Source organism: Myotis lucifugus, unplaced genomic scaffold (assembly GCF_000147115.1).
Source record: "Myotis lucifugus unplaced genomic scaffold, Myoluc2.0 scaffold_37, whole genome shotgun sequence".
Lineage (NCBI taxonomy): Eukaryota > Metazoa > Chordata > Mammalia > Chiroptera > Vespertilionidae > Myotis > Myotis lucifugus.
Window position 1 is genome coordinate 4,220,824 of NW_005871085.1, and position 26,864 is coordinate 4,247,687.

The window sequence follows — 26,864 nt, forward strand, 5'->3', positions numbered from 1 at the left end:
TAAGCTTTACCTTTAGATATACATAGATCACAGTCATAGATAGCATAAGACCACTGAACAGAAGTAATCAGATACTTAGCACAGATGCCACATATCTAAAGATTTGCACCCGACTCAGAGAGATGTCAGGTTTAATCAGAGGATGTGGCTTTCAGAACATCACTTCCCGAAGATCCCCCGAGACCCACCTTTTGTGGCCTTTGTCAAAGCCAATGGCAGATATAGGTACAGTAAGTAATTTCTGTGGTACTAATTCACTTGAGAGATATTCTATGATAGCAAAACATTTTCTTTGAAGTTCATATTTGTTCTTTTTAACAAGCAGCAACTTTTAAATGGGGAAGTTTTTCATTTATTTCCACACACAAAAGAAGAAAAAAACACCTAAATTTCATTGAGGATATAATTTTGTAAAAGCATTATTCAATTTTGACTGTCAAAAGGTTATTTTACAAAACGTCATTATTTAACCTTATACCAGGGGTACCTAGTCCAGCATTTCCCCCGCTGGTGTCCACATGCACCTGAGGGTGACATTGAGAGGGAGTGAGAGGTTGAGGAAGACAGAATACCAGGGGAAAGATGGCCATGACAACAGATACTATACATGCTTAATTTTGTTGAGAAAATTCTGGGTTACTGCAATATGTTGTTAGTGAGTACCAATAAGTGCCAGACTCTCTACTTGATGCTAGAGCAAAACAGGTTTATGCCAGCATTTCTTAGTGCCTCTGATACACTAGTGTTTCTTATGACTATGATGACCACATGTCCGAGTTTCAGCAGGACAGCCCCAGCCTGCAACTGCTGATTCAGCATTAACAGCCTTCCCTTTCACTCCTGTCATCCTACCTGTGACTCTGTATGTTGGGGGGAGGGTAAATATAGTGCACAGATTTCCCTAAACTAATATGACCAATGCAATACTGGCATTTACATTTCTACAACCATTTCCTAAAACAGTGGTTCACAGGACCTGGTTCAGAAAATGCTGATCTATTCCATTCTCATCACTTGATAGCTGATGGAAACTAAAGACCAGGGAATTAAAGAGACTCGGCTAGAAAATGGCAGCGAGGACGAGAGCCGAGGACGAGAGCCGAGGACTCCTGGCTCCTATCTCTGATGCATTTTCTGACATATCACAGACTGTTGTACTAAAACATTTTTAACATGCAATTAACATTCTTAACATGAAGTTCAAGTCATACTAAAACATTCTTAACATGAAATTAAAAAGTCCTATTATTAGATTGCAAGTATTATATTTTCTCCTAATACAAAAATAACTCACCCACTTTTACAAGTTAATTTCAATTTAAATGAAGTTCAAGTCAATTTTTTTCTTTTAAAATCATAGCTGTAGAATTAACAAGAGACAGAGTCAATGAGACAACATTATCTTGGAGTCAACTTTAAGCTTGGAAGCCATATCTATCTTTCTCTGCTTTCCCTCTGTCCACTCTTGTGAATATGAGGTAACTGATTTCTTCCTATCCTCAGAGTGTCGCTGGCCTCACATGTGTGTGTTTGGGGGTTGGGGAAGGAGCTAATTTTATCAACCAACAGACTTTGCAGTGCCTACCACAAAGAGTTCTGCTATAATACTTTACTCCCATTTTGGTTCCAAGTGTCCTTTAAAGTAAGGATATGACTTTCTTGGGCCATTTGATACCTATGAAAACTTTAAATAAATTAGTTTACAATATAATCCATGAGTCTCTACACGTTTACTAACAGAGGCTATTTTCTGATTCTGTTTGTACCAAAAGACATGGCTCTAGAAAATCAGACAAAGAATTATATCTTTAAAAATAAGTTATTCAGATTTTGGGTCACACATGGGTTCTGCTATCCTAGATAACTGTTGTGCATTTTAAGCAACTTAGGAAGTTCTTTTAGAGGAGAGAGAGTAAATGATTATAAAAACTTTAAAAAGAAAGTGGTTTTTATGAGTTAAAAAATATAAATAGACTTTTCTAAGGAAAAAAGGTAGAAAATGCTGGTTAAAACTCTTGGGAAATTCATTTCTACATAGGATATCTTTTTGCTCATTAGTAAGAAAAGGGAGTTAATATTAATTAAATCTTGCTCAGACAAGATAACCAGTTAAGTACATGAAGAGAAAATTACAAGTTAATTAAGGCAAAACATGCTTAGAGCAAATCCAGTCTTGGATTTTCAATGGTGACATGAGATAACATGTGACAATATCCTCTCGCAGTCACACTGGACTTTGTGTGGCAGAGCTTTGACTTTTGGAACATAGCACTCTATTCTGTGATTAAAAAAGGCTTGCCTATGATAATGTGCCGTTTGAAGAAATGGACATATTCAAGTCTACCTACTGCACTCAATGAGAGCCACCTGTTTAAAAAAGAAAGGAATACAGATATTGATCACATCAAACGCTTTCATTGAAGTTGACATGGACACTCATATAGTTCATCGTGGATGATTTCAGAAGCTTTCCTGTGTATGAGAAACAGAACTACAGGCCTTTTTGTATAAGTTCCTGTATATCTTGTCCATGCTGTTCTCAAAGACGGGTCGGTGGGACTTTCCTTTGTAAGGGGCTGCCCTGTTGGACCAGTATTCACAGTCATCCATTTGGAGAGTGCCACGTGGCCGCTGAAGTGAGCTGTAAGAAAGAATGCACGGGATTACCATGGTGAGACTAGTCCAGAGGCACAACTGTCTAAATCAAACATCGATGAAGTGCTTCACAGGTATGTATACTCTGTTTGGACTATGAGAAATAAAAGACAATAAGGCCTGTGCCTTTAAAGAGTGGCATTATTTGCATGAAAACAATTACAGAACACTAAAATGAAAATTGTGTGTGAGAGACAGGGTTTGAAAGGAATTCGGAGAAGAGAGGTAAGTAAGGTGGTGAAGCAGAGTGTAGAGGGTGCTCAAGGGCCAGTTACGAGAGTTAGACAGACCTGGCACTGACTCTCATTTAATCCATTAGAGGCTGGGGACCTTGGACCACTTCTTTAATCGTCCAGTGTCTCAGCTTCCTTGACTGTATTTTTGCAGTTATTGTTTTAAAAATTAAAGAGAGTGTATGTAAGGTGCATAGTATAGTTCTTAACTGGCACACAGAAGTTATTAATTATGAGAACTACTAAGTATTTTATATGTATTTACATATATTAACATATTAACTTACACCCTCTGAAGTTAGTAACTAGAAACTGAAGTCAAGTGACTTCCTACGACCACCCAGCTAGCAGGTGGTGAAATGGAAGGGGTGGCATGTCTGTGGCTCTGAGCCCTTTCTACTGTGCCAGGCTGCTGCTGTCCTCAGTGGGGAACAGAAAATTAGACTGAACATGAACCACCTTTGGAAACAGGAAAAAAAGGCAGAAGAGGGTGTATTTGAAGTGATAGGAACCTACTGTCATTTTAACAGTTTTGAAGGGGGAAAAAGAACATATAGGAAGCTATGAAATAGTTGTAGTGGAATAGAGAAGAAAAGGCAAGTTTTTCTGAAGGCTCGATAGTACTTTTTAAAAACATACCTAAGTTATAATTTTAATATCACAAAAAATTAAGTTCTGGGCTCACTACATTATCTGCTAGAAATAAAATGCTGGCTTTTTCAAAGACTAAGTTTATTTTTTTAAATAAATCCTTGACCTACTTCAATAAATTAAGTACTTGTTATAGGTAAGACCTCTTAGGCATTCTAGAGATTATTAAGTTTGTACCATATAAAACTATATGTCCCGACTATTAAATTCTATAAATATTTTCTTCATATATGTATCTAGAATCACATCTCACGCAAACAATTTATTTCCTAACTTGTCAGTTCCATGATGTTACCTCCACTGTCAACTGTGAAATAGGAACACTTGGAGTTGTCTAGAGATATATTTTCTATTTTGCCTGAAGTCAATCTTACCACCTGAACACTGTATAAATGACCATGAAAAAGTGCATGAAGTGGCTGTATTACCATTTCAGAGCTTGGTGTGCCAGTGATGATGTAGTGAAAACATTTATACACTCACTTTGGAAAACAGTTTGACATGATCCAGTAAGCTTAAATATGCAAAGTCAACTTAGTAATTCAACTGCTAGATACCCCAGCCAAATTCTTACACAAGTGGGCAATGTACAAAATGTTCGTAATATCACTCTTTATCTTTATTCTTAGTTATTCAGGACATTTTTAAGTCTATGTATTATTTAGAATTTTTCTTCCATTTGTTAATACTAAAGGTAGCTTTTGGCTGTTTGTTACATCTTATTAATCAGATAGTGATCAATGGTGAAGAAATGAAAACTATACTCAAACTTGTGTTACTTAAAAATATATTTGTAAAATTTAAATTATTCAGATTGATATTCTATTATAAATAATTTCATACTTATAGCATTTATATTGAGCGTATTCCTACTGTTAGTAAACTCAAAAATATGGACAAACAGAAAACAGTTTAAATTAATAGCAAATTCCTTAACCGTTTGAGTCCCAAGCAGCGCGATTGCGCTGCTGAGATTTTATGTCGAGAAAACATACGATTCATTTGAGTCCCAGGGGGTATTGAAAAAACACTCTCGAAGAATCCCAAACAGAGCAACCGCGCTTTCTCTAAATGAGTAGGAAAAGACCCAAACAGCGTGATAGCGCTTTTTTTATTTTATGTCGAGAAATACCAAGCAGCGCAATCGCGCTGCTTGAGACTCAAACGGTTAAAAAACAACATAGCTAAAATTTTAATTAACAGGTATAAGAGGCCAAGTCATATTCTAAACACTAAGTTCAAATTACGTTTATCCTTCTCTCTTTTTATGGCCAACTCCCATCTATATGAAGCATCACCTTATGCCTAGTCTTTAATTAGGACTATGCTCAAACAGGATGGTGCTGCCATAAGCTCTGAAGAGAACTGAGACAGACATTGGAGGTGCTAAAAGGAGGAAAGAGTATCCCAGGGCCCTGGGAATTGGCAAGGCTACCACAGTTGTCTAAAACTTTGTAAGAGACGTAATATGAAATTGAGAAGGAAGTCTACATGGGTAGTAGATTCTTTCCCCATACTAGCCCCCAAATCCCAAAGTATTGGAAGTAAAAGATTTCTTCCTAATTAATTTTATATTCAAAGGTTATGGAAGACATAAGACAGCTAGCATGGATATATAATAAAGCCTAAAATAAGCCTTGGGTATATAGATTTGCAGAAAAGGCAAATAAACTGAAAACCTTAAGTAGGATGAGAGCATCACCATTCATTGACTGTATTTGTTTTCATTGAAGAGTTTCTTTAATGCAAACATTAAAATGTTTTCATAGGATTTTTCACAGTTAAATATTTTAAATATATAAAAATAATTAATTAATAATTGCTCATTTGAGTCTAAATTTCCCACAAATCTAGCAGATTAAGAATCAGGCTATTTTTGTACCAATTATGAGAAAGACCTCTCTGTAGAGAATTAACCAAGTTCATACCTGTACTCGGGATCACTGTCATAGGCATAGTCTTTGTAGAAAAGACCTCTTTTCATTTCCAGTTCGTCTTCCTTCTCTGGGTCTCTCTCATCCTGAAAAGTATGAAGATTTTCATTAATTCGTTTTATAATTAAAATGGCACATGTCTCTTTGGGAAATGCTCTCCTTCTCCCCCATTATAAGAAATTGAATTAAATATTTGGACATCTTAGGAAAGAAACAAAAGGGTAAGTCAGAATTTATTATTCTGTTCAGTAAGACTAAATAGTTTTATTATATTTTTGCTAATACTGTTTATCAAAGACTGGATACCCAGTAGATGTTTCTTGAATCAACAAATGAAAGGGAACGGATACTGTGTATTAAGATATGCAATAAGATGTGTAGTAATATCTTACACATTGTTAGGTGGAATCAAGATACATGGCTACTCCTCCTTGTATAAGTAGCTTGTCCAGACACATTCAAGAGCACAAGAAATAGGATCCTAAAGAGATAGCTTTGTAAACTATATCCTTTTAGTAATTATTATCTTAATGTATGACATTTATGTAATTTAATACCAAATATCTTTCTCACCGACTGGCCAATACCCTTATTATCTACTCAAACTAGAATAAAAATAGAGAAAACTGATAACAAAAGGAACTAGTAAGCACAAACAGACCGCTATAAAGATTATAATAAAGAATTCACTTTATATAAGAAATCAGCTGAAAATAGATTATGAAGAAAATAATTTTTAAATTTTGCTGATAGCATGAAATTGTGAAGAAAGCATTCTGTTAAAAATGTAAGTCAAAAAAACCCAGAAAATGTGAATATATATTTAGAGTTATTAAAGCTTGTAGGTAAATTAAAACCTTTTATCCTTACAACGTAACTCTATTTAATTCTATTAATGCCTCCCCCCCCCCCATTTTTGGTTTACTATTTATATAGCTACAATGGCTTTCTTTTAGTTAGTGCTTGTATGGTATACATTTGTCCTTTTATTTTCAACCTTTCCTTATTATTAGTTTTTAGATCTTTTTTCTTAGATAGCATGTAGCTACTAGATATTACTTATTTTTGCCCAGTCTGATAAATCAACAAAGTGAAGCATTCACTCTATCATCACAGAAAGTGTAATTGGCTATCAGGAATACAAAAGACACTACAAAAAAGTGAAAGAAATTAATAAAAGGTAATGTTTTCCATTTCAAGAAATATGTTGTAAGAACTAAATAAAACAGAATATAAATATTAAATTTAAAAATCCTAATGAATGATAACACTCTTTAATTTTGTCAATACAGTTGAAAAATTAATTTTGACAACATTGTAATAAAAATATTGACTAAATTTCAAATGTTTATATATGAAAAAAACATACAAAAAGTATCTTTTAAAAAATCTGAGCCTAAATTAATTATTAAACAAAACCCGTATTTTGAGCTGGGTAGTTACTATTCTAGACTCTGAGGACAGAAAGATGCCTAAGACAGAGTTCCTGCACACACATGGAACAAGGCTTGCTTATTCCATGAAACTCTATGGATAGAAAGGACCAAAGGGTAGAATTATTAGGAGACATAATAAAGGACAAAATAAAGAAAATAAGGAAAAACTTTCTAATTAATGAAGCATTCTAAGAACAGAGTTACTGTCTTAAGAGTGAGTAAGATCACTGCAGAGCACTGATATCCATTTAGATCAACGATTTCATGGAGGCGAATTATGCCCTGAGAAACAAAAAGGCCTAGATGACCTTCATAGTTATTCCCATCAAAATTTAAGACTCCATTTTGTGACATATATATATTTCACACACACATCTATTATAAGAGTCCTTGTATAGTCTTTTATTTAAAGGTCAGGTTATATATAAACAAAGAGGCAAAACATCACATCTTATTATAACTTATTGACTATGGATCAAGCAAACATTTGAAGAGATGTATCATTCTTGTCAGTGTCAGAAAATACATTCCCAGGACATAAAGAGGTGATTCACCCCTTATTCCTCGTTCACATTCCCATTTGCTCACATGAAAGTACAGAAAAAGATGGACAGCAACAATATTTATTGCATACCTACAAGATATCTAGGACTGAGGTACTTTTTATATGGATATCATTTAAGCCTTCAATAACCACATCAAATATATTGAAACTTAGAAAAACTCTTAAAAAATTGCCCAAAGATACAAACTAAGAGGCAGAGCTGGAATTTAAATCTAGACCTAACTTGATCTACATTATACTGCCTTCTAGAATGCAAACAAACTGGACTATGAAATCAAAACCTCCATCCCAGGCCACTAGATCATTCTCTTATATGAAAATTAGGCCCAAATTCATTCAAGCTGGTATCTAGTAAGTTTTCTTATGTAGGTATGTTGAAATGATATAGTCCAGAATGGAAATCACTTATCCTTGGGTAACAGCAGTACAAAAATGCAAAATGGAAAGTTCCAGAAAAAAACAATTCCTGAGTTTTAAATTGCATACCATTCTGAGTAGCATGTTGAAATCTCGTGCCACCCACTCCATTCCATTCAGAACGTCGATCACCCCTTTGTCCAGTGCATCTAAACTGTCTATGCTACTAGCCCGCTAGTAGCCTAGTGGCCGTCTAGGTTATCAGATGGCAGGGCAGTATCACAGAGCTTGTGTTCAAGTAATCCTATGATGCTGACAATTTGGATACACCATAGAGAAGCCGTGAAGTGCTTCTTTTAAGTGAAAAGGAGAAATTCTCGACTTACTAAGTGTCATAGGGAATTCTTCAAGCAAAAGGGAAATGATTCTAGATGGGAACATGAAATTACTGGCAAGAATGAATAATAATAGAAAGGGTAAATATGAGCTTAAATGAATAAACAAAATTTGTCTGTCATATATGCAGAATTTAAAAGGCATGATAATAGAAACACAAAAAAGAGGTGGATTAAAAAGAGTTAATGTTTTTAGGTCCTCCTATGATTGTCAGTATGCATATTGAAATCTTTAGGGAAACCAATGACAGAATAGTAAAAAAATAAATAAAAATTAGTAAAAAAGAAAATGAATGGCAAAAAAACACTTATTAATCCAAATGAAAGCCCCATCAGTTGACAAAAAAATTCTGGATTTTCATTCTTGAAAAATATTTCATGTGCTTTTATAAGATATGTACTTTAAGTCTAATGATAAAAAGCAAAGGATGGAAAAATACAGACCTTGCATATATTAGCCAAAAATTAATGTAGCTATAACTATACTAACATCAGATAAAACACACTATGAAACAAAAAATAATTCTAGAGATAAAGAGGGGCATTGCATAATAAAAGGTTCTTATCACAATCTAAAATCTATATCCAACCAATGACATAGTTTCAAAATAGTTTAGTGCCCTACATGACACTCATGATAATTGTTTTTAAAACTAATAAATGAAAAAGGAATCAAACACAAAAAGAATATATAGTAGTAATTATTTTTATATTGTTATGTATACTTTTTTACCTTATCTCAAAAAATATTCTCATATTGATGTTTCCTAATATTAAACATGGTAGATCTGCTCTGCTCTTTTCCTCTTTTAAACATTTAATTAGCATAAAAATTAGATGGGTGGCTTCTTCAAAATATATATTTTCTTACCCTCTCCTTCATTCTACCATTTAGAATCAAATCTATTGGTAGGACATGGAATTGTTTTGTACTGGCCCAAAAAACAAGAGTTCCCGTATTTTGAAGGATGTGAAAAAAGTATCATAAAGTCACTATTTACTGACTCTTTATGAGATAATAACCCCTAATTTTTGTTTATAGTGCAGATGATCTGTGTCAAACATTTTGCATGACTCAGGTCAGGCAGAAAGTTAGATGTGGAGGTGGTATCTTTTCCTTCCCAATGATTAAATGTTGCAAACTTTAGCATTCTGTTGTGGTTTATATGCCCAGTTATAAAAAGGCTTCAAGGGAAAATTTTAGAAACTAACATAAAAATGTCTTTGATGAGCCTGATGTGATTTCAAGACATTTTTTACCCGGTCATGGATCTCATCGCAGTTTGAAGATGAACACCAATCAGAATGGAATCTGTAGGCATAAAAAACAAAGGTTATTTGTATCTAGAGGGTGAGAAAAATAAATCTTTCCAAATGCCAGACAGTGGAAGTCAGTTTTTTCTTATCCCGATGTGATAATATATAAGATTAAGTAACATTTTTCTTCTTTCAACCAAGGATGAGAGGCAGATATAAACTCAGGTTAATTCTCAGCTATAGTATTAAGCACTCACAATATGTTCAATAGACTTAATAATAAACTTTGACATGCTTTTGTAGTAACATACCCATATATCTGACCATTCTAAGAATTTCCATACATAATTCTTTAGAGCTTTGTCTCTACATAAAGAATATAAATTTTCATATTAGAACAATAATTCAATGTAGAGTGCATTTAAAATTGGTTATTTTCTAGTAATTGAATCATTCTCAAACTATGTGGAAGAAATGCCTTTCTGCATACAGAATAAAACATTTTATGAAATGAAACAAAATATTTACAATAGGTTGAAATATTGTTTATAATTCAATCATGTTCTTACTCTTCAGAACACAGGGGAACAATACAAATATCGAATAATCATGTTATACATCTGAAACCAATATAATGTTGTGTGTCAGTTATACCTCAATAAACAAATAAATAAAAAATTCAGGGGAACATAAAAATTGAATGATCCCATCCCAGTACAGATGGTATCACTTGTCTAGTTTCTACTATGATGTAAGTGTATTTTTGAAAAGTAAATATTGAAAAATAAGGAAGAAAAATATGTCTTTTATTAGAGTCTGAATGTTGGAATTAAAAATGTCAAAGAATAAAGCAGCCATTCCTCTTTCTTATATCCCTGACCAAACTCAAAACTGACATTAGTATAATGAAGCTGTATAAGTAACAATGAAAATGTCTACATATGATTATAGTGCATGTGCATAAAATGCCATTGATAATTCCTTTATAAAGGAATGAGTACTAAAATGTTAATTGGTTGCTTGAAACTGCCTTTTTATCTCCCAGTTTGTTCTTAAAGTTACAATTTTATATGTTTACTCAGAGTTTAGCCTATTAATAAGCAGGATAAATGATTTATAAAACCTGTTGTAAAGAATGTAATCAACAATATCTAAATTTTAACCTCCTGCTTTTTAAAAAGGAAGTATCATTGCATCTCTGCAAATATCCTGGCAGACCTTACTTGCTACATATGTATGCATCTTGAAAATCTGAGATCCATATGTAGCTCCTACAGGACCCCCTGGTACCTTCAAAGATACCAGGAGAGGATCCACTCCAGTGATGGCGAACCTATGACACGTGTGTCAGAGGTGACACGCGAACTCATTTTTTTGGTTGATTTTTCTTTGTTAAATGGCATTTAAATATATATAATAAATATCAAAAATACAAATCTTTGTTTTACTGTGGTTGCAAATATCAAAAAATTTCTATATGTGACACAGCACCAGAGTTAAGTTAGAGTTTTTCAAAATGCTGACACGCCGAGCTCAAAAGGTTCGCCATCACTGCTAGTCTGTGCTGTGGTATAAGAAATGATTGTATAAGAATATTTTACTCCACTTACAAAAATCAAAACCTCAAGCATGATTTAAAAGAAAATCAGTTCCTTTTAAATTAGATTTGCTAGTATTTCTCAGTCTGATTTTAGTAATAATTTTACATCCTAATACAAATGCTGCCATAATATTAACATTTATACTTTGAGGGAAAACTACTTCTGAACCATAACACATCAAATTAAAACCATTATGGTGTGAAACTCTATTGGAGGTGTTTTTAAAATGCGCTTAAAGCAAAAAGAACTTTAACTATAAATAAAAAATTAATTTGCTTAGAGTCACTGATAAAGGTTTTAAATGTCTGTTTATTCATATACATGATTAAGGAGTCAGCATTTTACAGCAATTTTAGAGAAAACTTAATTAATTTTAATGAATATTTACCCAGACAAATTCCTATAGCTGTATGTTTTGTCATACTCCCCATTTTTTCCTGGGATATATAACCTACATTTACAGCAGTTTAAATTCCTTATTATTCCATTGGATTGTATAAACATCCATAAATATACTGCTGCGTGACCTGAAAAGCCAGATGAGAAATGTCTCATATTTAAAGATATGGTACTGAGTACACTAAAGAATAAAATGATTTTATTCCTAGTAATATGCCATAAAGTTATTTTATTTTTCTTTATAGACTAAATCAAGATCTTTTATAGAAAATACACTCAAAGCACAGGTGTGTCACCTCAGTGAAAGTCACCCCCCCAAATTTTATTGTTTTAGATAAATTCAAAACTAACCTCAAGTCAATGTTAAGTAATGTTTACTATTGGAATCACTCATTTCCTTCTAGAACTTACCCACATCTATCCAGCCTCCAGTGACAGCATTTCAGAAGCAGTGATATGTGAACAAGCAAAGAGGCTGCATGCTGACCTGAAAGACACCCCTGGAACAAGTGCTGAAAGTGCCTATTTAAGGCTAGTAGGTGGTGGTTTGATAAATTTAAGAAAAGAGGTGTTTATTTATAGTTTAAATGGTGCATTAGGAATGTATTGTATATAAGAAAAGTTAAAAGAGGGAATCATTTGTGGGTCTGGAACAGATTAATTCAATTTACATTATTTCTAATGGGAAAAATGATTTGATTTTTGAGCAAATAGCTTCTCTCGAACAGCCTTCTGGAACTAAGTAAGTTTGAGAACTGAAGTTCCACTATACTAATGGTTGGGTGTGTTGTTTTTTTAATTTGTGACAGTTATTGTTTTCTATGTTATTATTTGTGAGAGAGGCAAGCAATTCCCAACTTGGATTCAACAACAACAATAATAAAAAATAGATGAAGAGAAATTATTTCTTTCACATTCAAATTATAACTAGTGGCTAACTTTGGTTGCAAAGGTGTTTTTTAGAGGAAAAGCTAGAATTTTTAAATGATTAAGATTCTCTTGGAAACTAGGTACCATATACCAGCAATATATACATCACTATTATCACCAAAAGAAAAATATAATCTATGCTATTTTTAAAAATAAGATATGCCTATAATATTAAATACCTATAAATCTACTAAAAGCAAACTGTCACATCCTCTATTTTTCACTTTTATGAACTATAGTACTTAATTAGGATTAAAGTCACTCAAATTACTAAACTCACTAATAATAAACTCACTTCAAGAGCACTGGGTTGGGGAGGAGTATCTAACACTATTATAATATACAATATGTTCTAAGCAAAAACAAATCAAGGCTCTGAAAATCAAATTATACTTTTACAAATAATCACTTCACATACATTATTGCTACCTTCTCTTTTCTAGTGATGATTATTCAAAAAAGTAGTCCAGAAATAGACACTAAGCGTTACCTTTCCCTGAGAGAAGCTCGGTTTAACACAGGGCTTGGAGGATGCTTCAGCATTGTTGAGGGTGCTGAATGGACAAGTAAGGTCCTTGCTGAATGCCGGGGCTTGCTACACGACCTTGGGCTCAAATACTCATCGCACCTTTCCAAAGAGTCATCGTAGTCTATGCCATGGGGTGTCCTGATAACCTGCTTAAAAAAGTATATATGTATACACAGAATATATATAGCAACATTATACACACACACACACACACACACACACATATACACCCTTTGTAAAAATTAAAATGCCACTGCTATATTTGAAGGTAAATTTTAGAATGTAGCAATATATAAATCTTTTGTTTTATATATATATAAAACAAAAGACAAATACACATAAATAGTAGCCTAGTTTAAGATATGAGGCCAAACAGAACAGAATTCTAACCCTAATACTCATTCATTGCTTCATTTGTTCTGGGGAAAGACAAATGAATGAACCAGGATAGACAAATTCATAGATTCTTGCCCTTGTTGTAAAATTTACATTCGAATAAAGAAAAATAGATTTAAAAACACACACATCAAAACAAATAGATAAAAGTATACAGTATTTCAAAGGATGACAAATACCATGGGAAGAAAATAAAGCAGGAAAGGAGATAAGAACTCTTGATGGTTGCTGTGGGAGGGGTAGATAGGGAAGGTAAGTTAGTTTCAAGTAGGAGAGAAAATGGGGACTGAATACGGAAGAGAATGTCTTAGTAAAGGCCTGAAGACACTAGTGAAGACATTCAAGAAAGAGAGAAAAATAAATGCAAAGATCCTGAGAGTTGGTGGGTGGGGGCATGCCTGATATAATAGAAATAGCAAGAAAGACAGCAGGACTGGACAAAACAGTATGAGATGAGTTCAAAAAGTAGATTTTAAGGATTTAGGCTTCTATTCTGCCCTTTGTTTCTTTTTATTTTCTTTTTTAAATTTAATAAGATCTCCTTGGCCACTGTGTTAAGAACAGTCTATAGAGGGGCCAAAGGCAATGACAGGGAATTCAGCTGGAAAACTATCACAACAAAATAAAGGAAAGGATGCCGGCTTGGACCAAAGTGATAGCAATGGAGGTGAAAAGTGATCAGATGCAGAGGGCATTTTGAAGAGAGAGCCAACAGGATTTGCTAATGGACTGGAGGTCAAAGATAGCACCAAAGGTTTTGGCCTAATCAACTGGAAGAGTTGAGTTTGTATGAATTAGTTATAACATTCCAATTGGAAGGGTAGAAGAGTGAGATATTAGGAGACTAGTTTTGGACATGTTTACTTTCACATATCTATTAATCTATTAACCAGCTAACACATTGAAGTGGTGCTCTGCAGAAGAGTCCAGGATAAAGATATAAATAGTATTTAAAAATATGACACTAGGTGATGTCACCAAGGAAGCGAGAGTAAATAGAAGAAAACATCTGAAGACCGAGCTTTGGGAATACTCCATTACTGAGAGGCTGGGAAGATGAAAAGGAAACAGACAAAAGAGTGACCAGGAAAGAAGGGGGAGAAATAGGAGAATGTGTTGTTCTGGAAGTCAGTTAAAGAATGTATTTCAAGGAAGAAAGTAACTGGGTCAAATATTGCTGATATGTCAAGTTAGAAAAGACTGAGAATGAACCTTCAGATTTTTATCAACAGGAAGGTCATCAGTGATATTAACAAGCATAGCTTTGAAGAAGTGATTAAAGTGATAATCTGGAGTTGAGTTCAAAAGTGAATGAGAGGAGGAATTACATTTATTAACACAGTTAACTTCTAGTCACTGTACTAAGTATTGGGCCTACAACAACAGCTTATACTCTAGCAGTATTATTTACTAAATATTTGACCTTTAAGGCCAGTTTGACCTTTAAAAAAGCTACCTAATCTTTCACAGATGCATTTCCCTCATATGTAAAATAGGGTTAATAATAGCTAACTTATTGATTTTTCCATAGTTTGTTTAGTAAAGTATCTTGCAGTATGCCATTCATGATATGACAATTATTGTTAGTGCATTTTTTTTTACTATGATAATCTCCAACTTATGCTTTACCTGAAAGCAAGGGTAATTATCATCATTCTGTAATTTATACCACATACCTTATAATCCTTGGTCCGGTAGCTGCCATGATGAGAATGATCTGAAAAAAAGATGTACAAATATAAATATTTCATATCAAATATAAGAAAAGTTGGTGTCATCTTTGCTTTCTGCTACTATCTATCCCTCTGTGTCTATGATTATGAGGCATAAAGGCATTGTATGATAGAAAGAATGGCCTTATAAATGAGACATCAGAGAGCTGGCTCTTGCCCATGTTCATATGTGATCTTTCTCTCTCTCAATTTCTTCCTCCACGCACACATGAAGAGTGGTCATGTGAGCATACAGTGAGCACAAGCCCAAAGAGATCTCGGAATGAAACCTATCTTGCCAGCACTTTGAACTTAAGACTTTCCAGCCTCCAGAATTGTGATAAAATAAATGTCTGTTGCTTAAGCCCCTGTCGATGGAATTTTGTTAGGGCAGTCTAAGCAGACTAATACAGTACAGAAGACTATTATTTCTACTCTACATTTCAGGAGGCTGACTGCCTGTGTAGCTAAAAGCAATGGAACTGAGGTCTTGGATTAGTCCAGTTGCTACTTCCACAAATAAAAGAATAATAGATTTCTTTATTATAAAACAAAAGCACACAGAATAAAAGTAACTTTGTCTCAAAAATGACATTGGATTGTGGATTCGTTAACCAAATGGATGTAATATATAATCAATTTAATCAAATATCAAGTAGTGACTAACAGTGCAGGTTAAAATAAAAATATGGCAGTCAGTCATCAAAACATTTTCTTAGCAACTATCTAAAGTAGAAATGAAAATCCATGTTGTATAAAGTCATTGTTCACACTGATAAGTGAGAGCCTCTGCATCCATCCTCTCTCCATAGTTGACCTTCACCCAAAAGGTGTAGATGCGACTCAGTCCTGAAGGACCAATCCTGGCTTTAAGCGAGAAGGACTTAGAGCTTTAATCTAAAACTCAGAAACTCTAACAATTCATTGTTCCTATCAAAATTATCAATGTCAAATATGAAGTCAGTCTCAGGAACTGATCTGTGTAAAAGATAACTAAAGAGACATGGCAACTGAGGGCTATGTAGGATGTGGCATTTCTATTGCTATAAAGATATTGAGACAAGTAGCAAAATCTGATTTAGGTTCATAGGTTAGTTGTTGTTCTTATATCTTGTTAATTTCCTTCTCTGAGAATTGCATTACAGACCGTAATATCTGTTTTGGTCTCCTCAGGCTGCCATAACCAAAACACTATAGATTAGGTGGCTTAAACAACAGACATTTCTTTCTCATAGTTCTGGAGGCTGCTGGTCTGAGATCCAGGTATCAGCACAGTCAGGTTCTGGAAAGTGTCCTTGTTCTGACTCGAAGATGGCTGCCTTATAGCTGTGTCTTCACATGGCAGTGACGGAGAGCAAGATCTCTGATGTCTCTTGTTATAGGGCACTAATGCTAAGAAGAGGGCCCCACCCTCATAACCTCATCTAAACCTCATTACCTCCCAAAGGCTCCGTGTCCAAATACCATGACAATGGGGTTAGAGATTCAACATATAAGTTCTGAAGGGACACAATTCATTCCATAGTGATGTCCTTGTCAAAATTTTATATACAGGCATGTGTGCGTGTGCGCGCGCACACACACACACACATACACACACACACACAGGAAGGCAGGAAGAAAAAAAATATAGAGGGAGAGAGAAAAGCAAATATTAGTGTGTGTGGATTCTGAAAGGTATATTAGAAGTCTTTGTACTCCTTCAACTTTTCTTTAAGTCTGAAATTCGGCAAATACATAACTGTCAAAAATAATCAGACACTTAAGTGCTATCCGAAGACATCTTCCAAATAAACATCTATATTGAAATTATTTTTTATTTTCTTGTTCTTAAAGCTTATTTTTCCATGTCCATAAATTTCTTCTAAGAGGAGAAACAGTTTATAACATCTGTTCCCAATTTCATATAATCTGACATTATAGGTATAAAAAACTTATTACCACATATATCTCCCTTTAGTGCTAAAAAAATAAAGCAAAATAAATGAGCACAAACTCTGAATGTTCTCAGAGAAGAATGTTTCATTTTCCCACTTAATAAAAAGAGATTATACGCTACAGTTTAGAAAGAGAAAGAGAGCTCACTACATGTCATGATTATATTTTGTTCACTCTCTCATTTTTCTTTCTCTATACCTTTGTCGGTATGTAGTAATTTAAGGGCTGCTGGTGAATGCTTGTTGATCTGACTAGACAATGTCTGTAGATATTAACACTTAAATATCCCTAATTATACAATGCTATTTAACCTTCATAAAAATCTTCTTCATACTGAATGTAAGAAAATACTTACCTAACCATTCGGACTAAAACTAAAGTTTAAAGATATATTCTTATAAACTAAACCTAAAGAATGTTATCTTTTCAGAAACATAAATAATAAATATTATTTATATATTATAATGAGAGCTGATATTTATAAGTCCAGTGTGCTAGGGCAGTTTACATGGCAACATTTACCATGTTATCTTCATTCTTTAATAACTAAACTGATTATCAAAGTAGTTAAGGATTTATTAAAGAACTTCCACTTTGTAAGTAAATGGTAGAACAAATATTCAAATATATGTGTAAATGTCTGTCTAAAACCTATAACGAACTCTTTTTACTATGGTATTCCCCAAGGTTAGTAATATATGTTAAGGTGAGAAAAGAGTTCCATAGTCAAATAAATTTAGAAATTGTTGAGCAAAACAAAATCAAGTTATTGTTTTTTACTAGAAGGATCAGTCTTTAATAGGTTAATAGATTTTTTTGGTTAATACATATTTTGTATCTCAAAGAGGGAGATGGTTTATAGCAAGACAGAAATTCTATTAATTTTAGAGAGTACCTATATGGGTGTCCCATAGGTTATAAAAAATAGCACTATGCCATATCATCCAACAATACAGCAAAGATTGTTTTTTGTTAACTGTTGCCAAGTAAAGGCTTGACTGTAGCCAAGGCAATAAAGCAATGAAGAGAGAGAACCTGTAGCTTACCATTGTGCATCCTGGACCATCCATCCCTTTCACAGTCTCTGCTAGAAGACCCAAATAAAGGATCAGTCCTGGGACTTGGGGGGTCGACCTAGAAGAAGGAATTCAATGTAAAAAACAAAACAAAAACAAACCCATAAGAGCCTAAACCTTGTTTCAGTCCTATGACACCAGAAAATCAACTAAAGTACATAGACCACGTATCTTCAGGTTAATGTGGCAGTGACCGTATGGTTCAGCATGTTTCAAAGTCAGAGCATAATTGAGTATTTCGCTGTTCATTTTTAAACAAAACTGATATAAAATTCCAGAAATTTTTAATTATATATTTGAGCCTATTTAGAAATGAACAGATATACAGTGGAAATATTCATTACTTCATTGCCTAGTTTGCCAAGTTTAAAAAACAGGAATCTACTTTGCCACATTTCAAAAACAAGTTTGGTCATTTGCTACTTATCTCTTTAGTACATAGATTTTGAATTCAGTGTCTTGTCTTGGCTGTGTTCAGAGCCCAGCATGCTGAGTGCTTTCTAGCTTACAGATAGTAACAGTCAATCACATTTTCTAACCAAAAATAAAAAAAAGTCAGTGATATAAATCTGTGCAAAAAAAGACAGCGCTACTCAGGAAAATTAAAAACTATGAATTAAAGTTCTAAAGAACAATACCAAGACTGTGAGAAGACAACCCATAGGAGAAAACACTTGCAAATTATCTGATATAGTAATATGTAGGCATTAATATGCAGAATATATAAACTTTTAAAACTTAATTTAAAAACTCAATTAAAAGTAGGCAAAGGACTTAGACATTTCTCCAAAAAATATAAAAATGAACAATAAGCATATGAAAAAAAATGTTCAATAGCACTAATGGTTAGGGGAATGCAAATTCAAACCACAATGAGATAATATTTCATACCCATTAGGATTACTATTATAAAAAAACAAACACACACATATTAAAAAAAACAACAGAAAATAATAAGGGTTTATGATAATGAGGGGAAATTCAAACCCATTTGCATTTTTGGTGAGAATGTAAATTGGTGCAGCTAATATAGAAAATAGTATGGAGGTACTTCAAAAATTTCAAAATCAAACTGTAATATGATCCAGCAATTCCACTTCTGAGTATCTACCAAAAGATATGAAAGCATGGAATTGAACAGATATCTTGACACTGTGTTCACAGCAGTATTATTCACAATAGCCACTTATATGAGACACCCAAAGTAGTAAAATTCATAAAGACTGAAAGTAGAAATGGTAATTGCCAGAGGCTATGTGGAAAGGGGCGTGGGGAGTCATTGTTAATGGGTACAGAGTTTCAATTTAGCAAGATGAAAAAAATTCTGGGGACAGATGGTGGTGATGGTTATCTAATAATGTAAATGTAGTTAATACCAATACACTGTACACTTAGAAATGTTTAAAATATCCTTGCCAGCATGGCTCAGTGGTTGAAAGTTGACCTATGAACTAGGAGGTCACGGTTCGATTCCCAGTCAGGGAATATGCCTGGGTTGCAGGATTGATCCCCAGTGTGGGGTGTGCAGGAGGCAGCCGATCAATGAGTCTCTCTCTCATTATTGATGTTTCTATCTCTCTCTTCCTATCCTTTCCTCTCTGAAATCAATAAAAGTACATTTTTTTAAAAAATGGTTAAAATAGTACATTATTTATTATTTATATTTTAGCACAATTTTTAAAAATTTAAATGAGGATCAAAAGATAAGCCAGAGAATGAGAAAAAAAAATGTACAAATCATACCTGATAAGATTCTAGAATCCTAAATATATAAAGAAAACTTACAACTGAACAACAAAAAGACAACCTACTTGAAAATGGGCAAAAAACCTGAATAGAAAGTTCTCCAAAGAAAATACACAATTGGCTAACAAGCACAGGAAAAGATGCTTAACATCATTAGTCTTTAGGAAAATGCAAATCTCAACCATAATGAGATACCAAACCCCTAGGATAGTTATAATAAAAAGAAAACAAAACGGAAAATAACAAGTGTTGTTAAGAATGTGGATAAATTGGAACTCTCACACATTGCTGGTGAGAATGTAAAACCATGTAGAAAACAGTTTGACAATTCCTCAACAAATTAAACACAGAATTACCTAATGGCTCAGCAATTTCACTACTGGGTATTAAAGCAATTAGGAATTAAAACAGGCATTCAAACAAAAGCATCTGTACAAATGTTCATAAAATCACTGTTCACACAACCAAAAGGCAAAAAAACAACAACACCCAAATTCCAATCAACAGATGATAAAATTTGTTATGTATTCATACAATGGGTTATTATTCAGTCATAAAAATAATCAAGTACTGATACATGCTACAACATGGATGAAAACTCAGTAACACTGTTCTAAATGAAAAAGCCAGGCACAAAATGCCAATATTGTATGAGTCTACCTATATGAAATGGCAGGATAGGAAAAGCCAGACAGATAAAAGGCAGATTAGTGGTGGCAAGGGACTGGAGGAAGGGAGGAGTGGGAAGTGGATGCTTAATGAGTACAGGGTTTTGGTTTAGGATAATGAAGTTCTGGAACTAGACAGTTGTGACAGCTGCAGAACAATATGAATGCACTTAATGCCACTAAATTATATGCTTTAAAATGAATGAAATGGTAAATCTGCATGTGTTTTACCACAATAGAAAAACACAATTATTCTGCATAAATAAAATCCTATCCGGATAAATGAAAAAGAAAAAAATGTGCTTTAACTCTTTTAGAATGGTGTGCCAGTCTATTTGGGGGCATGCTAATGATTTCTTGAAACTGCTCCATATTCTTTAGGCTATATTTCATACAATATAGCTGTGAAACTCCAATGTCTTTCTTAGAAGTGCTAACATTTTGCATATGCATGTAACAAATTAAAATTTGGTTTGGTTATCAATTTATTAAGTACTTTTAAAACCATGAATGGCTATGGGAGTGGGGTGGGGAGACATGTCTATATTTATAAATACAACTGGAAAAATCCGATTTCCTATACAATAAGGCAAGCAATTTTCTAACTGTATGCATTTCTTTCTCTTCATTAGAAAGCTGAGGAAAATCACTTTCATAAAAATGTCAAGGTTTATACAAGCCATCTTAGAATTATTCTATTTTGAACACTGATGTGAAAAGCAACAATAGAATAAACATTTTAAGAACAGTTATTTCCCTAATATTTATGTGGCTAACCCCCAAAATATTCCTGGTTTTCTTTGTGCACAGCCACCTAGGATGTCCTTCTTTTCAATTTAATTTACAATTGAGGGCAGATATAAAATTAAAAGCATGCTGAAACTGCCATCAAACAAGCAAGTAAACATTATCTGGATATTGTTGATACACACCACCACAAAAAAATCTTATCAGAACTTATAAATTGTAAAGAAATAAGACTAATGTAATAGTAATAGTTTAAACTTAAACCATATGAAAAGCAGGTTTCTGTATAGAAAGATTAGAACTATGCTACCCTTAAGTTAATGCTTTTCACTTTCCAAGGCCTTTCCATCGCCATCAAATAACGATTTGCTTCAAAGATCCATTCATTATATAAGGTTTACCCACGAGACAGGATTTTAAAGAAAACTTACTTTCCATTATAATTTTTAAAAAGGCTGGGGGAGAATAGGGGGGGGTCTTCCTTCTCATAAAGACAGCTAAGTCCTCTTTTAAAATTCTACTCTGCCATTTTAGTACTAACATCAATTACATCTAAGTTCAATCAGTGCAGTTATTATGCTGTACACAGTATAAGAAGAAAGGAAATGGGTACTTAGAGGATTTAATACGGCATTCATAGTGGAGCTTGATCTTCGTCAGATTTAAAAACTGACAAAAGAATGTTCTTTTATTCCCAGTTAATGTTCCATTTTAGATTGCTAGGCTAACAGTTCAGGAAAGAAAGTTATTAACATAGGCTAGAAGTTGAAAGAAGTTTTAAAATAATATTTTCGTGAAAGAACAGATTAGTTCAGTTTCAAATGGAAACGTTTAAGAGAACACATACATGTCTAATCACAAATGGAGGCTTATCTGTTTCTTTTTTGAACTCATAGGGTCCCAGATTTAAATGGGCCAGCCGCCGCCTGGTGTCTTCAGATAGCTCACACATGCGTCTTTTTGTGTAGGGAGATGGAGAGTGTGATTTTGAAGAAATCGTAGGCTGTTCGTAGTTTTTTGCATTTACACAATATTTACTTCTCTCAGGTGACTTGGATTTTTTCTTTTGAGATCTTAATGTTCTGGTTTGCAGTCTGCCGTATGATTTTTCAACTGGAGCCGTATGGTAAATATATTTATCCTAAACATAAAAAATAAAAATGAACTTGGGTAGAAGACAGATAAATGTAAATAGACATATATTTTAAAAATAAGTTTATAGCAGTATACTCTATCAAAGCCAATTAGATCAGTCTTTCCTATTTGTGCATATCCTGAGGGAAGTCAAACCCAAATTCTCCTAGAAAACTCTTTGTCGAAAAGTCAATAAAGTTTACTATATGAAACTTCCTTCTAAGTTTAACAAGTACTTTATGAAAATGAAAACCCAATATTTAATCATTTGAAAAATCTAGGAAACAAAGTCAGAAAAATTATTTTTCAGTACACTAAAAAAAATATTAATGCTAACATTGATTTATTGTTTATAATTAAGTATTTAAGTAACTAGATATATAATTTAAGAGGGTATACAGTAATGTTAAAAATACACATGTCTAATTGATTATGAGATCTTTATTGAGAAAACTATTAAAATAAGTTTCATTCAGAGTGCTATGATTATAAATATATAGAAGTATACAATGTAAAAATCTGAAGAACAGGTTTTCATGAAATGTATTACTTAAATTATACAAGGTGATTAGGATTTTAAGATCTCCACCAAACTATCCTATATAATAAAGAGGTAATGTGCAAATTGACCCTCACTCTGTCAAGCTGTCAAAAGATGGCTGTGCCCACAGCAGAGGTAGGGTTCCCGTAACACAAGATGGCTGCGCCCACAGTGGAGGCAGGGTCCCCGTACCGAGCCATAACAAGTGATCAGCAGGGACCTGAGGCTGCGCCGCCCCCCCCTTTATAGAGAAAGAGGAAATAGCAATATTAAAATATTTCCTCTAATTAATTCCCTTTTAATGTGTACAAATTTCATGCACTGGGCCACTAGTAAATTTATAATTCAACTAGTGCATGAATTTATAATTCATGCACTTGGGGGGTGGAGGGGTATCCCTCAGCCTGGCCTGTGCCCTTTAGCAGTCGGACATCCTTAGCGCTGCTACAGAGGCAGGAGAGGCTCCCGCCACCACCGCTGCACTCGCCAGCTGTCAGCCTGACTTCTGGCTGAGCAGTGCTGTGGGAGCACACTGACCACCAGGGGACAGCTCCTGCGTTAAGCGTCTGCGTCTTGGTTGTCAGTGTGCATCATAGCGACAGGTCATTCCGCTGCTCGATCAATTTGCATATTACCCTTTTATTATATAGGAGGATGACAGATAACCGTACCAACTTAATTCTGGTTCCACATTTGTTATAAAAGTAAAAATGTATAAAAGACATATAAGAAACTTTAATGATTAGCATTCTTTCTTTTAAAAAATTAGTTATCAGTCTAAATTTTTTTAATGTGACTAAATTTTTTGCATTATTAAGATAACATTTTATTTAGTCTCTGCCTTATAAATGCATTAAAAGTTGGGTTACAAGTAAATAAGACCTCTTCACTCATTTTCTAGAAGTATGAGCTTTCCAATATTAGAAAAAATGGACAGTTGAGAATCTTTAATGTCTTCCTAACTTTAATCACTTTAGAAAACCATCAATCCTGCCCCACTTTCTACTTTCTTAATCCCCTTCCCTATTTGCTAAAGGTATCTATTCTAAGAAAATAAAATAAAAATGTGAAATAAAAGGGAGAAAAATAAAATATTTTTAAAAAGTAGATAAACAGGAAAAAAATATATTTTCCTAATTGAAAAAATAAGTCCATGAGTTTCATACAAACCAACAGCAACAGATTATTTCTTCATCATCATTGGCTCTTGGCCCTTCTCCCACCCTGTTCAGTGACTTCGACAAGTAATTCAGAATTTTTCTACCTTATCCCAGTTCATCTACCTCTATGACATCACACTGACTCACAAAGGCAGGAATGGCAACACATGAAAGGACCTTTAAGGTTTAATAAAATGTTCAAGCAATGAACTTTTCTAAGACCTTGGACTGAGACTTTCTATTTCTCAGCTTTAATTATCTTCTAGTTCTTTGTTTTAGATTTCATCATTATGCAGATCCATTGCATCCCAAACTCTGAAATTCCTTGCTCACCAAAACTTTTTCCTCAACCTACTTCTTTTATTCTCCCTGAATCTGTTACTTGCCCTCTCAACCCTTCAGTCCCTAGACCTCGTTCCCCCAGACCTTCTTACATTTTTAGCATCTCTTACCTCCAGACCCAGATGAGCCCATGATCATCCACTTTAGCAAAGCTATGAAGTTCCTACTTATCCACCTCTAATTATACCAAAGCTAAAGTAATTAACCCCACCTTCTTTTTTCATTTTTTTGAATGTTAAGTACTACTAGAGGAAGTTGTAAATAGTGGTATATCTACTATAGATACCTGCTGTCTAACTCTCCTCAGTCCTTAATGCATCCTATTAATGCCAATAAAACTCAACGCAAGTGCTGCTTATACTGCTGACATAATGGCTTGTTCCTTTGGCCAACAGCATAATAGCACATAAGACACAGAGACCTGAAAAACACTTGCTGTCTTTTACTCCTAAGTACCTTCCTGCCACTATGTGGTAGAGCCAAACTGAGCTGAGTTAGTCTACAAGATGATGAGAGTCTGTGGCCATTGCCCCAGCTGAAATAAAGCCAATTGCCAGAAATGTAAAGTCCCTTCCTGGACCAAAAAGGCAGCCAACTGAGAAAGATGTGAATGAAGCCATTCCAGATCATTCAGCCCTAGCCTAGGCAGTCCAGACCAAAAGAGTCACCAGCCAATCCACAAAACTGTGAGAAACATTGTTTTAAGCCACTAAGTCAGTGTAGCTTTTTACACAACAAAAGCTAGCTGACATAGCAGATTAACAAACATATTAATAAAGCTTCTACTGATATTTAACTAATAATAAATTCTACTTTGCAGTAGGTTTAGAATAAGTAGAAAACTAGTTTTATTCCAGAAAATCACAATAATATGCTCTTTTTTTCCAGTAAATCTAATTGGTGACAAAATATCCAATTTGAAAATGTGCCAAAAGAAATAAAGATCCTTATAAGCATTGTAAACCTCAATAATATCAATAATTTTTATGATTTTATGGATTCCTCTCTTAACAATAAAAGTGGTTTGTCTTATTCTTATATTTGAATCCGAAAATGATGCTTTAAAGCTGTTAAAATTTTAATTGTTACTAATATTCACTTTTTTAAAAAAGTAGATTTATTACATTTTCAAATAAGTTCAAATAAGATTACAATTCTGGCTGTTAACATTCATAATTTTAATGTAAATGTATATACTCTTTGGGCCTACCACACAATGTTTTCTACTTTATATTTCAACTATTATCTTCTCATCTCTCCCAATTATCTTAATTAAAATAACCTAGTAACAGCCACAAAATTCATTAATTAAATATTATGTGCCAGGCAAATTCTCTAATCCTCTAATTTAATCTTTAAAATAGCCTTATGAAAAACCTGAACCCAGATCTGTCTGACACGAAAGCCTATTCTCTTCCATCTCTGTTTGAAGAACAAATGACAAATATTGAAATAGCATGTTAAGACAAGTCTTCCCAAATGTTTACGAGGAAAATGTTAGTTCAGAAGTCCAATGAAGTACTAATGGGGAGACTCTGGGGACAGTTTTACATTTTGAAAGGTCTCTTCCACCAAGCTGTACACTTAGAACATATGTACTTTTCTGTGTATATGCTATACTCCAGACAGAAAAAGACTTCTTTAACCACCCTCTAAAATGGCATATCATCTTAATGTGGAGAGAAAGATGTTGTCTGAGTCCATGTAAGACATATCTAACAATTTACAACTTCTAACAAGTCAAAAGCATATCTCTACATTCAGTAAGTATAAATTGTTAGAACTCTAACAACTGTGTTTCAGCTTGCATTTAAAAAAGACAAATAACTATAGCCAAACTCTGATGTATTAAATATCTTGCTAAATAAAATATGATACCTTTGATAATTTTATAACTATATTTTACCTTTCTTAGCTTAAGTCAGAGTTATCATCTTCAGCAAATCTCTAAAACTGATAATGCAGTAAAATTAAGACTCCACTCTTTCCATCGTAGGCCCCGTCCTGCCCTGCTTGAGCCCTCAGGCCTTTATATATCACTGGCTCTTCATCACAGGCTGGTCATTGTTACCTGGTCATAATGCAACCACATATGAGTGATGCCTAGGCAGTAAGAGATAAGCACTGGACAAGGTAGCAAGATGACCCTGGTGATTCAAGAAGTTAGGCCAGAATGGAATATTAGAGCTGGATATCTCAGTTTACTAAAGGCAGTTTTCAAAAATATAGAAGATACTTAGGCAGGAGTGTCCAAGGTTCACTTGATCTGATAGTAACAGTAACCTTGCCAAACTGAGCAATAGTCCCTTAAGGAATTAGAGACACTCAAGAAAACATAACTCACTAAACACCAATACCCCAGCCTGAGACCTCAGTCATATTTGCTAAAAAGGTATCCTTGGAACGTTCTTCAGTCACCTGTATCCTCTGTAAGATTTATAGAAGCCTCCAATCTAGTTCTC

At 33.9% G+C, this 26,864-nt stretch overlaps 1 protein-coding gene across 5 annotated transcripts in view; it reads right to left on the bottom strand.

The window, feature by feature from the left end:
* Window positions 1-114: 114 nt before the first annotated feature.
* The window catches only part of SPATA6 (spermatogenesis associated 6), a 49,595-nt gene continuing 22,845 nt past the window's right edge, over window positions 115-26,864 (bottom strand). For 2 of the 5 annotated variants that reach the window (XM_014454568.2, XM_023752759.1), the window contains 7 exons: window positions 22,073-22,366; window positions 18,035-18,122; window positions 15,015-15,055; window positions 12,904-13,091; window positions 9,439-9,538; window positions 5,468-5,559; window positions 115-2,641 (listed from right to left, as the gene is read on the bottom strand). In XM_014454568.2, coding sequence (XP_014310054.2) covers window positions 2,461-2,641; window positions 5,468-5,559; window positions 9,439-9,538; window positions 12,904-13,091; window positions 15,015-15,055; window positions 18,035-18,122; window positions 22,073-22,366 — 984 coding nt within the window. In that variant the 3' untranslated portion in view covers window positions 115-2,460. The remainder of the gene's footprint in view (window positions 2,642-5,467; window positions 5,560-9,438; window positions 9,539-12,903; window positions 13,092-15,014; window positions 15,056-18,034; window positions 18,123-22,072; window positions 22,367-26,864) is intronic. The other 3 variants (XM_014454569.2, XM_006087286.3, XM_006087284.3) reach the window with 3 other exon arrangements.